The following is a 17,674-nucleotide window of genomic DNA, read 5'->3' on the forward strand; positions in this document are numbered from 1 at the left end:
AATTTAGAGCACTGGGACAACATTTTCTCCTCTTCCGTCAGCTTCCCTTACCCACTTTCTATTTCCAGAAAAAACTCCAAAAACTTATGTATGCTTTGGGATACAGAGACCACTGCAAAGATGGGGCATAAACCCTTTGAAATGCTGGATAAATCCCTAATCCATATACCTATTGGATTAAAAACCTAGTGGATTTCATTTTAGGTGTTCTGGACAACAAATTTCTAAATGTAGCTCACTATTGGATGAAAATAACCTTTTAAAGTCTATTGGTGAAGTTCTTCAAAAGACAGGACCCGCTGGAGGGTCCCTCTGCTTCTCTCTCTCTCTCTCTAGTTTGGTGCAGAATTGTTGGTTTTTTGTGGTTTATTTTTTTTCTGTTCTTTTTTTCAATTTTCTTTTTTTTTTTTTTTTAAATAAAAAGTGTAGAATTGGTTCTCCCCCTTCTTTCCTCTTTTTCGTTTCTTCCTTAAAGTCTCCTTCGTTCAAGTTTCACGCGAGACTCCCATTGCATTGTTAGTTTGTCATGTTCTTCAGTACAAAAGTGGCCGCCTCACTCCCCCGGGGATGGGTGCATCTCTCGCTCCTTATTCCAGTGTTTAGATGTAAGGGTACTGGTTGACCTTGGTGGGGCTCAGTGGGTATCCAGTGTAGACTGTGGAGGCTGGAGAAGCACTGATATAGGTCTGATGGGCAAACTGAGCCTGGTACTGACTTGGGTGGATGGTGGGTGAGGGCAGAACCCGCGGGCCCATGCTGACAGGGACCTGGTGGACGATGCTGGCGGGGTAGGTGGTGTGCTGCACGGCGTGCCGCGCAGACCCTTGGGAGGCCACCAGGTGCGCGACGGTGCCCGTGGAGCCCAGGGCGGCAGGGGCGGTGTATGTGTAGAGGTGGGGTTGGGTGGGCAGGTGAGCAGCGGCAGCCGCGGCCAAGTGAGGATGAACTGTACCATGGCTGGGACTATTGTGCGGGAAAGAGTACGGGGCCTGAGCTATCGTTGGAGTGATGTAGGCTTGCTGTCTCCGGTGACTCCCTGTGCGATCGGTCGTGATGTGCTGCTGGGCCTGGATAAAGACAGCAACAGTGATAAGAGGTTACAAGACAAGAGATGGCTCTTTACCTCCTCAGTGGTGCCTGGGAGCCTCCCTACGACACCAGGACGGCCTCAGGAATGTCCCCTGCGCTCCTCCTGACACCCTCAGCACCACCACAGTCTTCCCTTGGAAACAGGTGATGGCAAAGGGTCCCTCCCAAGCCTAGGAAGACCCTGTAGTTTCATACATTCACCAAAATGGCCCCAAAAAGGACAACGGAGTCCCCCACTTTGAGCCACGACCTGCTGGCACAGCTAACATGAAGACCCAACCTCGGGTGCCCGGCTCCTAAGAACATCTTCCACAAGTCCAGTCGCTCACACAACACACGGCTTTTGTTAGTGAACTCTCTGCTGACAAAATGTGGTGCGCTGATAGCTCAGGGGAATGAAGTTGCTTAACTACGCCTGGAACAGGCAATTTATTTTTGCTCAGTTTGGGTCTTTGCGGTTATCATTTCCTCAGTTAGTAAAATAACTACTTTATTTTTTAAAGATAAAACCCTTGGCTCGATCAGATCTTGCAGGTGCCTGGTACCCTCATGTAATCAGCTGTAATTACTTGAGCACAGGCAATTTTCTTGCAGCGGGACAGGAGCAATGTACCTTTCCAGGGATTTTCTAAGGTTTTTTTTTGCACTGCACAATAATGTCAAGGAGTTTTCCCAGTCATTTGTAGTCAGAGTATTAAATAACCAATAAAGTAGGAATTTGAAGGCAAGAAGGGCAATGCTCCATGTTATTTCCTTCTATTCTTCCAAGCCTTCTCATCCTCTCTGTAAGCACTCCCTGCGCTGTCATTGTGGTCTGAACTGTGGCAGCCACACTCTTCCCCCACTCTTGGAAACAGCATCTCGCCCACTTCCTCCATTTTCACTCACTTTTATTTCAAGTTTGCTTAAATTTTTAAATTTCAACTACATTTTGAGGGGGAGGGGTCATTCTTCTTCCCCAAATTATTTAAAAAAAACCAAACCAAAACAAACAAAAAACCCAAACAGTTCTGCTTATATGCAGCTCTGGATGCAAACCAGCGCTGTCCTCTGAGCTCTCCAGACTTTCTCCTCTTGCAAGGTTGGTAACTGTGCTGTAACTTCCCTACTCTCATTACCTCACCTCAGGGTACAGAGGCCCCAGATGCAGTACGCGAAAAGGGCATTACTGAAGTTCCTGGGGAGCTCCCTGGGTGTTCTGGTCACAGACTATGAAACATCTTGAGTACTGCATGCTGCCAAGTAATGAGATTTGCCCAGATCTCAGCCCAGGTTTATCATGGGATGGATCAAACTTATGACATGAGGTCATGTATATGCACAGAAGCTCTGCTTTGCCTCGTCACTTCTGATGGGGACTTCTCTCCCTGTCCTGCAGCTGGGCTGATGCACTCCCTTCACTTGGAAGATACTCTCCCCATGGTTACCTATAGCTAAGGAGAATTCAGTCCTTCCTACACGGTTCTGCTCCACTCCTTTGTGTCTAAGCCGCTGCACCTTCTCTCTCACATTATTCCCACTCACACTGTTAGATCATCTGACTTCAAAACCCAGGGTAAGAGTACCGCCAGACCACTCAGGGCTGGGATCTGCGCTACCTCTACTGCCTGAGCTGGAAGATCAAAGTCTGCAGTGAAGTTGAAACAAGTTGATCAAACTCGACATGGGGCCCAACTACCATTAGCCTGGAACAGGACAGCCCATGCCGGAGGAGTAGTAGGTTACAGCTGGATGATGCACCACCAAAATTTATCTCGGTTGACTTACCTGACTTAGATTAAGAGGCTGCTGCTGCTGGAAATGTGCTCCTGGTCGCTGCTGCCTATAGGCAACGGCTCCAGACGAGCTCCCTGAAGAGTGACCGCTGGTGGAGGTCACGGTGCTGGAGGACTTGGACTTGTAGGAGGATGAGTGGTGACTGGTGGTGACTGTGCCAGGAAAGGAAACACATTTGTAGCTTACATCACATTCTTTAATTGCTCACCCTACCTTTTGCTCACTGAATCTCCTCCAGAGTGGTTTTTGGGAGGAAACATACAACAGAAGCAGGATAAGAAAATGATTTCTCTCAATTAACAGCATATCTCAGCAGTGCTTCAAATACACGGCCAGCCTGTTATCCTAGAGGCAAACAAGCAGACCTGATATCTGGACCCAAACTGGGCCCGGAGAAGGCTTTACAGATCCTTCAGAAGTGTGAGAAACTGTTCTGCCAGCAGAACTGTACGATGCAGATACAAATCCCAAGGAGAGGAAGGAAAGTATAGTGTGCACAGCACAAAAAAGCCCTGGCTTGGCTGACCTCACGGTGAGTAGGAAGGGAGGGAGAAGGAGCTAGTGGGGAGCTCACCCTCTGAGCCTTTGTGTTCACCAGCAGTGAGTCAAAAGAAAGGACTGCCAAGTAGCTCAAAGCCAATTGCTTTGGGCCAGGCTTCCACCATAAGCCCCTTTTCAACACATCGTACTGCCTAGCATTGCGGAGGCTCTGGATGAGCAAACCTCATCAGTCCATAATGAAGATCCTGGGGAAATGTTCTTCCCAGAAACGTCAACAAGTTGGGATGAAAATGCACACGTGTTTTCAATCTCTCACCCGTTTTAAAGTAAACCTATGGAAAGGCAAGGCAACAAAGGTTCACACTTGCGTTTGGGAGCCTTTCATGTCAAATGTTGAGCTAAAGGCTGCATTCTGTTCTTGGGTTTGTACAGAAGTAACTGGGAACGACACTTGCCCCCGTGACTCCTGAGTGTACCAGGGCACACAAATAATGCAACATGGCTCCCAAGAACAGATGTGTCACTTGAGAGAAGGGCAGGAGCACAGTTTCTTTGGAAAACAAAACAAACAAACAAACAAAATGAAACCGAACAATGAGATTCTTCCAAGATAAATCATTTATTTCTTACTAATTTTCTTGACGGAAGAGGTGCAATTTACCTGGTGCCAGGCTATCGCACTCTACCAACACCTCACTGGCCTGGGTTTTCAGTGGTGGCACGATGATCGTTCGGGGGTTCCCACTGCAGTGAGTCTCTGGAACCCCTTTGGTGTCGTAGGTGTTCCCGTTATTCTGCCCTGCGCGATGCTGCACGGCATAAGGACTGTTGTTGCTTGAGGAATCGGAGTAGGGGGAGTCATGCACAGTGACGCAGCTGATGACGTTCTTCCTTTGCTTGGACAAGGTGCTGAAACACAAGCACACAAATGGAAAGAGTGAATGGGCAACGATCGACTCGGAAGCCACCAGAAGACTGTGCCCGCGGCAGACTAGCTCCGTAAAGGCAAAGCACACCCTTCAGTCCTCTGCCAGATAGAGGCTGCTTAAGCCAAATCCCAGGCTTCAAAACTCACGCGTTGCTATTCCAGGAAAGCCTTCATGGAGGTCAAGGAGTGAGTAAGACATTGTGGATGGATCTTGTATTCACACTGCTTAGAATAGCACTGAACCAGACTGCCAGATTTATTTTCAGACTGCTTTTTATATATGTGTGCAGTAGAAGCCCAGCAGTTATACTATGCTTTGTTGCAAGTCTCACCACCCACACAAAAACGTGGTGGTTTCTCCCAGCCTTCTAGCAATGATTTAATAATAGATGCTATGACTTTTCATGATTAAATCCCATGAATCTACGAAATACACTCTGTTCTATTTACTAATACGGTACAATGGGCATATATTTTCAATAAGCATTTGAAACTGAGGAACGAATGAAGAAAAAATGAGCAAAGTGTGTAAAGCTTTTGGTTTTCTTTTCTTTCTCTGAATAAACACCGGGTCTCCTGACTCCAGTGTGGATTATCAAGGTCCTGCTGCAGCTAATCTATCTATGACATCAAAAAAGTGATTAAAAAGGAACATCAACACTTCCAAGATTAGTGCTAGAAGTTCATTAGACTAGACTGCATGAGTACGATTGGGATTTGCTCTGCTATTGTGTCTAATTATTCCTGATGGTTTCTCCTTCCTGTTATGAGCTTGTTTAGGGAGAAAGAGAGAGAGCGAGAAACAGGACGGAGGAAGGGGGATGGTGAAGATTTGCTTAAATGGCTCACATCCTTGACAGTGCACAGACCTTGACTACAGAAAATAGCTGCTATGTTTCACTGATTGCATTATGTTGTTATGGCAACCGGAGTTTTTAAAATGATGAAAAGAAATGGATAGCACATAAAAAGCTAAGTAATTAGGCTTAATGGTGGAAACAGCCCCAACAGGAACAGAAACGCCACGGAGAAAAAGGAATCCATCTCTTAACTTCTTGAGTGCGCACTTTAAAAAGGGAGAGATCCCTTTCCCATGGAGTCTCCTCTCCGTTCTCTCACTCTGGCCGGTCCAGTCCAGGGAACAGCTGATTAATCCAGTCTTAGTCTGTGACGGAGCCATTTGTTCCCTAGTCTCAGCATCGCTTCTTACCCAGGGAAAGGTGAAGCAGATACCGAGAACAGTTTCCTTCCAAGGATATTGTTTGCCTTATTTATTTTTCACAGTGCTAGCGGAGCACTGGTGGGTTCCCTTCAGCTTGTCCGTCCCAAAGCCCCTCCGTCAGCATTCACAAGCTGCAACTCACCACCTCGCTCCCAAGACTTGTAACTGAAAAGCCATCATCTCCTCCATTAAAGAACGCCTTGGGGTGCTGCCTTCACAAACAATTTACCATCACACAGACTTTCCCTGGCCTGTCATCACAGGATCCTGGCATGCCCCGAAGAGGACACAAGACCACGTCGTTCTACGCACAGTGAAAAATACGTCTCGAGAGGCCCCCGCTATCCTAAAGCACTGACACCTAAAACAGGGCAGATGATGGAGAAGGAGGGGAGGCTATTGCACAGCAGTCTGGAAGCTGAAAGCAGTCCTTGCAGGGGCAGGGACCTTTTCGACAGGGAAGATGTACCACAGTGAACCCACGTATTCTGGCTTTCCAGAAGGAGCTGGAGAGTGTTGGATTAGAAATGGAAAGAGCAACAGAGTATCTTAGATGGACAACTACTGTATATGAAGAAAGATGTAGCAGTTTGGATATGGTGCTACGGAAGAAGAATATTAAGCCAATAAAAATGACGAATATTGCATCAATATTCCTCTCTCCTTCAGCAGAAATGCCTGTAATCACACATTTATGAGTATCCGCACTGCTTGCCCTTTGCAGCTACCCTTGGCTGCCAGTTGAGAAGAGATATATATTCTCTACCTCTGACAGTTATTACATTTTATAAAGAAAAATCAAGTCACTAAAGAGTTTTCTGACAAGTGATAAGGTCTAGCTATTCTTTTACAGTCCCTTCCTTACATAAGTGGCTGAGCTGCTGAACTGGAAATGCTTGCTCTCGGCTGACACTTGACATGGGAAGCCTGAGCTGCAGAACTGGAAAGGTATTTTTCTGTGTAATCTGGGCTATTTATTGTTTTAGAATGGCCATATTTTTCACCAATTTGATTGAGGGCTTGTCAAAGCAGGGACCATGAGGAATCTTCGCCTTCAAAGTCTTATAGCTCCTTGGTTACAAAAAGAAAATCAAGTAAATATGTTTGGTTGAACAAATAAGTGACCCCAAACCCAAACCTTTCCAGAGAAAGGGACCATAGCAGGATATTAAACTCATTTCATGGATGGGAAACTGAGAAGGACCAGAGCCATGGTCCTGCCAGGCCTTACGCAAGTGCTTAGCACTGCTGCTATCTGTCATCCCCCACAGTCAGCTGGACTATTCCAGTAACAGAGCTAAAGCACATGGGTAAATATTTGCAGGATTAGGGCCTAAGTGATTAGCGTCTCGATTCAGCAGGCTGCATCATTTCAGGCGCACGAGAAGGCCCATCGAAAGCAGCTGGATTTTCGTCTTTAGGAAAGGTAGTGACTGCGGTTGATGTCAGAGCAGGCAGAGAAGTCAGTCGGGACTATTTGCACGCCCAGAGCTCGGCACCTGCTGTACCACAGCCTGCCTGAGAGATTAAAGGTGGGAATTTCAAAAGCATCAAAGCCCCAACTCACGCTGAAAATCAGATGATTCACAGGCTTAGAGATACACATTAAGCTGAAATGGGGACTTTTATAAATTCAACCCAGAAGAGCTAGCGCTCCCCCTTCTCAAAGCCTTCTTGCTAGCCAGCACCTGCCCTCCTTCCAGCTCCCTCTGAGGACTCGGTTGCTCTCCCCACCTCGCAGTAACGCAGGAGTTATCTGTGTGAGGTCCAGGCTGATGGACCGCCTTCCCTGCTCACAAACTATCAGGACTGAGAGCTTTTACCTGTTGACACAGCACTTGCCTACTCAGCAAGCTTACTGTATTCCTATAACTCAGCCACAGCTTTTGGGGATGTTTGTGCTTACACGGAAAAATACTATTGAAAGTCTTGCCCCCTTTCCTATTAAGCTGACTCCAAGCCTGGTAATTGCTTTCCCTCCTGCAAGCAGGTAGCAGCGGCATACGTGATTTAGTAGTGTTGAGAGTCGGCATGCATTCACGGTCAGCTCGTGTGCCCGCCTGCATTATGCGGGTAGGTGTACTTTAATTCTTTAGAGGAGGGAGGCGGGGAAGATTACCAAAGTGCCATCAAATCCATCTGCACAGACTGAAAAGCAATAAGCCAGGAAGGCTTTTTAACCCTTACTGGCTGGAGCTGCATCCTCCCTTTCAGAACAGCAGCTGGAAAAATATGCATTGCTTTGTAAATTTATTATTAGTTTATGAGTGGTAGCCCATTCCCACCTGGTCCCGAAGAGCTTGCTCTCAAACTTGGACACAAACCAATTCATGCCCGTCCAGTGTGCAGACACAGAGCACGACCGTGCCGTTGAACATGCCGAAGCAGCTCTGAGACAGCTCTCTAACGCGTACTGCCCCCGCGAGCGCGCAGCGCTGAGAGGGATGGGGTCTCTATACCCGCAGCGAGGAACGGTCTCAAGGAAAAGTCTGATGGAGGAAAGAGTTTGTGCACAGGCACAGGGCAAGAAACTAAGGTGGGTATCTCAGATACTGTTAATGGAAAGGTGCCGAAGGCAGATGTTGAGAACGAAAAGTGAGGAAATTAAGGAAAAGAAGATGCTGAACTAGGTGTTAAAACAACATTGGAACCATCTAAATAGCCAAGGACAAGGACAGGGACAAGAGCCCTCGTAACAGTGCAACTTCAGATGATTTCTACTTGCTGAAGGCCCAGCCCGAAAGCTCGGTATGTGATAGCATTGCATGATCAGGATCTTTTTTCCCCCTGAATATCTCAAGTTACACCAGAATCCCAGAACAAGCAAATGGAGTCTAGTAGGGACAATTCTTCAGTGTGCGGTTCACCCACAAACCTTCCAGTGTGGCTGACGCTATAGCAACAGAGGCTTTCAGCTCTCAAGGTCACCAAGATGGCCTTCTAGTTGGGGGAAGATGGCACCCATCCCACAACGGTGCCTTGGAACTGGTGTGCATGTATACCACGGCACGTTAGCATTATATCACATCAGAAAAATTCTGTTTCAGGTCTCTGAAAACTTAATAACATGCAACCTTTTCAGTTTGCTGCTTCAGAATAACCCACCTATTCTAGGAAAGTATAGAGTCGGCCAACAAAAACTCACATTACAACTGCAATCGCTGTCTTCACATTGAAACCTTATGCCATGCATAGCTCAGTGCTGAGAACATGCCCCTCTCTCTTCAGCTCAACCTCCATCCCAACCTGTTAATCTGCTCTCACCTTCTTTGTGAATTTGTGATGGTAAGAAATATTTATCAAGTACTACACTGGGGCCATTTTATTAGGCTATACAGCACATGCTGTGGCCATTTAAGTCATATAAACTGAATTGCTTAGCAGGTTGTAAAGGTTCTGCTGCTGAAGGTTTGCTGAGAGAGCTTCTGTCTATCTCTGTTATTTCAAGTATTAGTTGCATGTCAGTGTGTCTTCTGCAGATGGAAGGCAGCAATCTTTTTACCAGATGACGGTGGTTAGTCAACATATTGCTATGCAGAGTCAGTGCATTACTATGCACAGCATAACATAGCCACAATAGGCTAGATGTCAACAGAGAATTACAAATGGTATTTTGACCCTCACACACGCACATCAGCAAGTTGGCAAAAACACCTGGTTTGTGCCTGCCAGCGATTTCTGTGCGTAAGAGGCATGAAAGTCCTCTGAAGTAGGCTCCGCCACCATTGCACTAGGAGACATAAGGTGAATTAACAAGTTGCATCAGCTCACGCTCAGTTATAAAAGTGAGACTCGCACAGAGACTTCACTGTATAGTTTACCATTTTAAGAAAAAGGAAAAAAAACCCAACCCTGCAAGAATTTTGTGCCAGTGAAGACGGCCCATGAGGCAGTTACTCAGTATGCCCAGATGACAGCTGTGGTCAGTCTTTCTTGCCCAGGAAGACAGTGATTACTGTGAGCATCCCACGGAAAGCCACGCTGCAGAGGTGTTACTTATGATACCAGCACAGAGCGAGCAGGCAGTGGGGAAGTGAGGGGCTCTCCTGCCTTGTTGGGCTGGAAGCACCCTCAAAACCACCCACCTCAAGGCCACCACTGTATTGTTTCAAGAAAACAGCCATGTTTTCCTTGGCTGTTGCACTTATCGCTCGAGACGGTAAGTCATCTAGGCACGTCACAGCGGCCACCTCCACTGCTTTTCCTTCCAGCCCTTCCTCCTGCTACGCTCCGCAACGCGGCCCTTGGCGGGGCATGGAAATACCCCTCGCTGCACCACCAGCGCAGCCCGGCGCGTCGCTCCCGCAGGACCACGTGTGCTCCCTCCCACCCACAATTCAGCCATCCCAGGGTGCACTCGTGCCTCTCTGCTCTATGTTTAAGTTGTTGCTTTATTTTTCTCCACTTCTAAGCTTCAGAAATATTGAATGAAGGAAGGATTTACGTTTAAACTGCTACACCATATGAAGTTGCATGCTGGTAAGTACTTAACCCCTGCTACTTGCTGAATATGTGCTGCGAATACTGCAACTGCAGTTGCACTGTCAGTCTGTCTGTCTGCTTGACTTTCTTGCTAGAGCCAGTAGAGAAACTTCAAAGGAATAAAGTCACGAGAAAAATATCAAGTCTGCTCTCTGTTTTTACTCTCTTCAGTGCTTTACAGGTAACGGTTAGACCTAAATTCTTCTTTCCAGAATAAACAACAGTCGGTATTATCTTGCAGCACAGCAGTAAACATCTCTCGGGCCTGTAGAGTCTCTTTGTAAAGCAAGCTGAACTGAGAGCCTAGAAATTCACTGGTGATAAATAAACAGGGTCACAAAATTGTTTCCTGTTCATACGATGCTTTTTATATGCAAATTTTTTTCTGCTGTTCTACAGGACAAAATGTCACATGCAAAACTTTGGGGGCATCAGAAACCAGGTAAAAACAATTTCATTCAATAAAAATGTTCCCTTTTTATTTTGATAATTTAATTTTTTTCCTATTATTTGCTTACATTTTGAAAGAAAAAAAAAGCTCCATTAAACCAGAAAAGAGAAGTCTTCCCCTTAATTAATTAATCCCCTAACTCTTTCTTCCCCTTAAATAAAAGTCAAAACTTTTTGCAGTTTTGAAGCTTCCCCAGATTTCACTGTGTTGGGGATATTACTAGAAAAATCTCCATGTAGTCTGCAAAAAGCCTTGGTTTTGAGAAACCGACTTTTTAAATCAGGAATTTGCCCCCCTGAAAATCTCTGACCATTTCTCTGAGGACTGTCCCTGCCAAACTGTACCTGAGGTCCCTCCTCTGTGATTTCGCCCCAGGCACGGGGCCGGGGCCCAGCAGATGGCCCCCTTTGACAAGGCTCCATCCAGCAGGTCCACCAGAGCCCACCTTGCACTGCCTCCCCAGCACCTTTACCCAACAGGAGCCCAACATTTTCAGATGACCATTGATTTTAAAAAGATTACACTAAGCTACACTCATCAACAGTGCAAAACACATGTGAGCAAAGAACGAGCAACATGCTGGCCTGCCTGCCCGGTCAGCTGGTGTTTCATAAACATCCTACTTGAACATCTGTGCTTTTCATTAGGAAAAGGAAAATTCTGCCCATATCACAGCGAATTCTTCAGATTTTTCTTTCGCCAATAAAAAAGTTTCATCCCCTGTACTAGAAAAGCTCTCTCTGCTGCTCTGGTATTACAGAGAGGCTTTTCTGTTAGAGTAAATCTGAGCTGTAGGGCTCCTTTACTGCATCAGCAGTATCATATTTTATCAGCATTACCAGTCCTTCTTAAACTGAGACTTACGAACTCTTATATCGTCGAAGGATCTACTACTTCTCACAACCACAGGTAGCTCTAATCTCTCTTCTCCGAGCAACCAATAAAATAAACATTTTTAGTCTCATGGGTCAAAGAGAAATTTCCAAACCCCCAGGAAATAAGAGAAGGAAGCGCTGCAGCAAATTCCGGAGCTGATCCAATGTCAGTGAAACTAACGCAAAGATACCACTGCTATCAATAAGATGGGGTCAGGCAATTAACTTTGCCTGATCTGTCCAGTGCCGTACGATTTCTGTATTCTAATCTAGAAAAATCTAATATGTTAGGATGTGACCTACAGAGCGTTTCAAGTTATTCTTTATTTTTCACCCCCACACCACAGCGATTGCCCAACAGGGTAATATTTGCATAAATATGGGTTAGACAATGCATTCTTTGCATGGTTTCATTTTTGACTCAGATCCTGAACATTTGGGCACTGATTACAGTAAAGAACATACTTCACTGTCACTCCCTTTTTTTTTTTTTAACCAAAAAAAACACGTAAGAAAACTTGGAGGTACTTTCCCAAATGTGACACGCTTTCAATGAAAAAGACCTCAACTTTAGCAGAGGCAAAGTTCATTGGCATTAAATGCTGATACAGCTTCCTTGACTGGAAGCTACATTCTTACTCCAGCTACGAATCTGATCTTAGATATGCCCAGGTCAAAAGGCACTGAGCAAGTTGATTTCACTCCTCTGGAGACTTTAACCAAAAATTCTCATTCTGGACATGCTGTTTTCCGTCTGTGTCTCTGCCCCTAATTCTCCACTCACTCTGGTTACATCTGCACAGGCAATTTAACTCACTCTGCAATTCCAAAAGGTGCCCAAGAACAGCCCATGTCCATGCGAAATGTCTTTACATGGCTCAGAAACTAAATCTACCCCTTAAGCTTTGGCCTTCCAGGAATGCTGTCGCCCTGGCACTCTGTATAGATATGCCATATGGATACAAAAAGTAGCCAGGGATCTGATCCCAGGCAGGAACGTGTCCTGAATATGCTTTAGTCATATCAAAGCCAGTTTGTTTATGTAAGTCTGGCTCCTGCGACTACTTTCCTAACCCCTCAGCAGACCTTGCTCGAGTATTTAAATACCCCAAACTCTCAACTCCATTTCCAGACATTTTCCAGAACTTTGTTCTGTCTGTCTCCCTGGAGAGGTGCCGAGCGAAGAAACTGGTCAGATGGCAGCAAAAGTTGAAGCAGAGGAGACAACCATTAACTGAAGTGGCTGCAGGATCCCAGCTCTTCCCTCCAGCCTGCTCTGGACCCAAGATGATACCCAGGTGGTAAGTGTAAGTATTTACACATAATTTCCCAAAGCCTGGGATCAGCATCATGGGTAAATAGCTGCTATGACCCTTGAGATACCTGCCCTCTTCATGCTGCCCCACTTCACAACCTTAGATTTTACCATCTCTTTTGTCTTGCCCTTCCTTTCCCATAAGAGCCCTGGAAGTGGGAGCTCCTTATTTATAGTCCACCTGACGTCCACGTTGACCTTCATTCAACTCTTTCCGGAAACACGCTTTCTTCCCCCTACCAAACTAACGAATACTGTAGGATTTTTTTTTTTTTTTTTTTTAAAGTGAAATATGTTACACTGTCCTGTGATCAATTCCCCGCGATAACCATTGCATTCGTGGCAAGCCTGAACGTGAGAGGCGCCGAGCTTTCGCTGCCCGGTGGAGTTCACTGGTAGGGAGAAGGGAAATGGGAAGTGGCGGTGGCTGGCGGGAGGCAGGCTGAAATTGCAGCCCTAGATGCCTGAATCGTGTGGCTCCTCTTTACAGATTTTTAGCTCCTTGAGGCCAAATGCATCTCATCTGTTCTGTACACATTTGCAGTGCTCTACTTATCACCACAATGCAGAGATGCAGAGATACAGATAGATATCTCCAGTGATTAAAGGAAAATCTGCCATGGAGCATGTCCTAAATAAATTTAAAAAATTGCTTCTCTCTTGACAATACTGGAAGCATAAGGTTAAAAAATTCCTAGCTCAGTTACCAACATAAAGATTGTATAATTATTCAGCTGTTTGAAAGGCTACTTCTCTACAACTTATAAAGCAGAGTAATGTCTTGTGACTGGCATCAGATGGGAAACCTAGAGTGCTTGCATCTGATGAAAGGTGCTGAAAAAGTCCTGGAAAATTAAGTCTCCCATCCACAGTAGGTGATCAGCAGTGGCAGCTGTCCTGGGCTGCACTGTTCACTCTGGTGAGTTAATTCTCTGAGGAGCAAACTCAGTCACCATGGTCTTTATAGCCTCACCTATGCCTCTCTGCAGAGTCAGTCAAAAAGCCATCAGTTTCTGCCACTTAAGACAATAGTTCAGGGATGTGTTAGCAACACAATCAGAACTGAGTAAATCTCCTGCAATGTATTTACCATTATTGAGTGTTAATGACACAAACACTAACTGTTTTTCAGGACCTTTTTATGGAAAATAGCACATATGGAAGGTGTCATTTAATGCTCTTTACAGATGCCTGGATCACTTAGAAAGAGAAAAGGCAATTTCAAGTTACCTTCCTTCCAAGCCCTTCTCTTTGTTTTAAACAGCTATCTGACTTAAAGAGGCTCATCACCATAGGATCTCTAAAGTCTCCTTTCAACAGTCTTGTGAGATAGCGAGAACTATTAATTCCTCTTGCAGATGAGACTATGGCGCAGAGAGACTGCTACACTTCTCCAAGGTCACACAGCAAATGTACAGCACAGTAGGGAACATCACCTAAGTCTGCAGAGTCCTCAGCTAGTATTTTAGCCTCCCCATCATCTTTCCTCTCAAATGAAAGACGACCTGGGTGATGAGACCCAACTGTAGCTCCTGGGACCCTACAGCAACTCCTGGGATGCTCCAGCACTTCTCTGCCTCTGTCTCTCCCTCCTGCACACAGAAGAGCAGAGAGCCGCTGCTCACCTGGTGGGTGCATGCTTCTGCTCCTCCTCTTCATCTGTGTCGCTGCTGATAGTGATGACACTCACTGCGGGGCTAGGGGTGTCGGGAATGATTATCGTCTGCCGCTGCCGCTCCCGTGTGGTGCTGGTCGCCACATCGCCCCAGCCGCATGTGACGGAGGTGCTGCAGGCAGGGCTGTTGTGCACCATGGCACAGCGGGGAGGCGTGTTTTCCTTCACTCGTTTCGACCGCTGAGGTGAGCTGATGGATTGAGAGGATGAAACTTCATAGGTGGATGCATTTCTGGAAATGGGAAACGTTGTTAACTGGTTAAAACTCAGTTTGCTTAAGTTGCCCGTCACCATGGCTTTTGATTCCTGGTCTCTGATTCAGTGGCCCTGATTTATGGAGTCTAGGAAAACTGCAAAATTGGCAGTCCCCTCTCAAAGGACAGAGTGCCTCACATGACTTATTCATATAATTGGCTCAAAAGTATTTTTTTTTAGTAAAAAATTCAATTTTGTTTTCCCTAGAAATTTCCAAATGAGAAATGCTGCCTCCCAGGAATTTGCGCTGGGAGGTAGAGGCTAGTCACACAGCCCAGACATGCAAAACACAGGCAGGCACAGTATGGCTGTCGCAGAAGGAAGAAGGACCCAAATGATAATCCCTTTCTCCTGTATCCTGCATGGATGCATCATGACCAGAAAAAGCTAAAGGTAAAATTAGAATTTGTTGTAGAAAACAACAATCATTTATCAGGAAAACTGCTTTTCTTAGTTGAAAATTTAATTTTCTGTTTAAGAATCTTTTCAATGAACATTTCCTGCCCAATGCTTCATCCTCTAGGATAGTGGAGTCCCAAGGATGAGAGCACACAGATGGGAGGACACATACTCTGTTTCATTTCATTCCCACGTGAGGCAGCAGATACAGCATATATAAATCAGAAAGAAAAGAACAATCTTTTTATTATGCAGTAGAAAAACCTTCGCAAGTCCTGTTTTTTTTCCAAGTCTTCCTACTTCTGCTTGCCTGCCTGACAGTTGGAAAGGGCCCACTTGGATCAGGGATCTGAACACAGAACCTGTCCACCAAACAGTACAGCACAGGTCTGCAGATGGGAATATTTACCAAAGTGCACTGACTAAAGCCCATTTCACTCATTTCCCGCATTTCCCCCCCCTTTTTTAAAAAAAAAACTTTTATTTCTTCTGCCTATTGCAGAATATTCGCAGATTCAAAAAGGAAGCCAACAAAGTTCTGGTTTTGTTGTACAGTGGGGCCTGGGCTGCATGTTCAGCTTGGCCTGAAAGCTAACAAAAGGAATAGGTGGCATCCATCAAAAGGAAGTCATTATGGACATATCACACTATACCAACTTACACAGGGTCTTTTGCATAACAAATGGCTGCACAGTAGCATTTGCAGTGCTTTTTGAATACCAATGAGCAGCATGGAGTACCCCCCTCTCCAAAGGAGCACGTTCCTCATTTGGCCACAAAAGCATAACGATTAATGAAGCTGTAGAAACTCATTGCTCTGAAAGTGTCCAATTCCTCCTGGATGCTGCCACCCTGCCCCTGGAGAGGGAAGGGAGAGGGGAGGCCCTGCACAGGCACACTGCTTGCAACAGGTGCTTTCTTTTGCTGGTTTGCTGGGGACGTAGCTGCTTCTGCTCTACATTACGAATGGATGAAGACAGCTGGAGCCCACCCAAAGTAAATGCAACATTAGAGAGCACATAAACGGGAAGGATTTAAATAGGGGCCTCTTAAAGTCAAATTGGTTGTGAACTCAGAGCTCCTCTGGCCCCAGTCCAGTCGCCCAGGAAAACCACAAGCTCCTCTGTTTTTGCCACTGCACAAGTGGTGACCCATTTTGGTTCTCTCCCCTGCACCGTTCTGTTTTGGGTTTTTTAAAAGAAATGTGCTCGTTTCACAGCCTAGAGGACTTTCCCCAGAACAGCTGCACATACATCTTAAACAGCCTTGTCCTCTAGGCAAGATTACAGGGCTGTGACAGGCACTGCAATCATCCTAGTATTTGAGTTGGGCCACAGAGCATAGTATGAACCAAAACCCAGTCTCCTTGCAGAGCGAAACGGTCCTACCGAGAGTTGATAGATTTACATGTCTAAGGTCTGCCCCTGTATGAGATGTCCTTATAAAATGCTCCTTGTTTTATGCTGCCGTGATTATAAAAAGGCCAGTGCGGGTATCTGTTGCTGGTGTGTACTGTTGAAGATAGGGGCCAAGCACCTGTTAGGAGTTAGAGAGCTTGAAGGTGGCCTAAAGCCACCCCAGTCCTCCACTTAGCATGGCATTAAAGCTCAGAGGCTGGGTCATCATCCCGTTGCTTTTGAAAGGGCAGATCTTGTATGCACACATCAGGCACACGTTCCTGAAGATGCGGTCCCCTGGAGGTGCACCCCCCTCTGGAAATGCAGACACTGCACCTCAGGAGTGCTTCTTTGAGATGACGTGGGAAGGAAAGGTGTGGCAACTGGTCATTGCACCATGCTGACCTGAGAATATAGTTACATTTTTAATTACGGTGACTACAAGGCCTCAAGTAATCACAGCAGCATAACGAGCTGTATGAACTGAGTCTCCCATCCTGCACCCCTCCAGCCACTAACTCCTGCACAAAATGATGCTCACTGGGTATAAAATGCACCTGACTACCTCTTACCCCCTGCTCTCCTGACCTGGGTACGGAAGAGGTGGAAGAGAAAAGAGTCCAGTCACAAAAAGTGTGACCTAATCACTCATGGGCCATGGAACAAACTTCACTTTGCCCCACAGATGTCAGTGAATACCACCCTTGTCAGGATGCTTGCATTGCAGGGCTGCATTCGGAACAACCCAGGCACGGACTCCTGCCTCACCGACGCCACGGCCAACGCCAGCGCCGGGAGCCGTGCACACTCACCGGGGCGCCGACTGGTGCTGCTTACTCTTCCTGGCGGAGGTGGCGGTGGCGGGCGGCTGGCGCATGACGTGAGCAACACCCACGTTGACGGGCTGGGCTGCGGGGAGAGTCACATGGCTAGCTAACAGCGCGGGCTGCTGCATGATGGGGTTATAATGGCTGCCGTGAGCGTGGGTGTTTCTGCAAAGGGGGGAGACAGGCACACATTTAAAATGCAACCAGCGGCTCTTCAGCAGGCTCTTTCACAGGCTCCCACCGCCTTCACTGAGGCACCCTCCTCCAGGGCCCGTTGGGCTCCCAGTCCCCCCAGGAAGGAGCGTTTTCCCCAGGGAAGCGACTGAAGGGAGCAGCGTGGGCACGGCACTCCACTTCAAGGATGGGGAACGGAGAACCGCCCATAGCTCTCAGACATGGGGGCTGCAGGCTGCAGCCTCCTGCCCTTCTCCCCCTGCTCCACAGACTCATGGGACCCCATCCCTCCTGCCCCAGCTCTTCTG

The 17,674-nt window shown here is 46.6% G+C and overlaps 1 protein-coding gene across 3 annotated transcripts in view; it reads right to left on the minus strand.

Annotated features, from left to right (window-relative positions):
* Positions 1 to 336: 336 nt before the first annotated feature.
* The window catches only part of HIPK2 (homeodomain interacting protein kinase 2), a 134,173-nt gene continuing 116,835 nt past the window's right edge, over positions 337 to 17,674 (minus strand). For all 3 annotated transcript variants that reach the window (XM_082309398.1, XM_082309396.1, XM_082309397.1), the window contains exons 11-15: positions 17,178 to 17,357; positions 14,265 to 14,546; positions 4,028 to 4,275; positions 2,857 to 3,017; positions 337 to 1,067 (exon numbers count right to left, since the gene is read on the minus strand). In XM_082309398.1, coding sequence (XP_082165524.1) covers positions 600 to 1,067; positions 2,857 to 3,017; positions 4,028 to 4,275; positions 14,265 to 14,546; positions 17,178 to 17,357 — 1,339 coding nt within the window. In that variant the 3' untranslated portion in view covers positions 337 to 599. The remainder of the gene's footprint in view (positions 1,068 to 2,856; positions 3,018 to 4,027; positions 4,276 to 14,264; positions 14,547 to 17,177; positions 17,358 to 17,674) is intronic.

The sequence above is a fragment of the Platalea leucorodia genome (genome assembly GCF_965183815.1).
Source record: "Platalea leucorodia genome assembly, chromosome: 4".
Lineage (NCBI taxonomy): Eukaryota > Metazoa > Chordata > Aves > Pelecaniformes > Threskiornithidae > Platalea > Platalea leucorodia.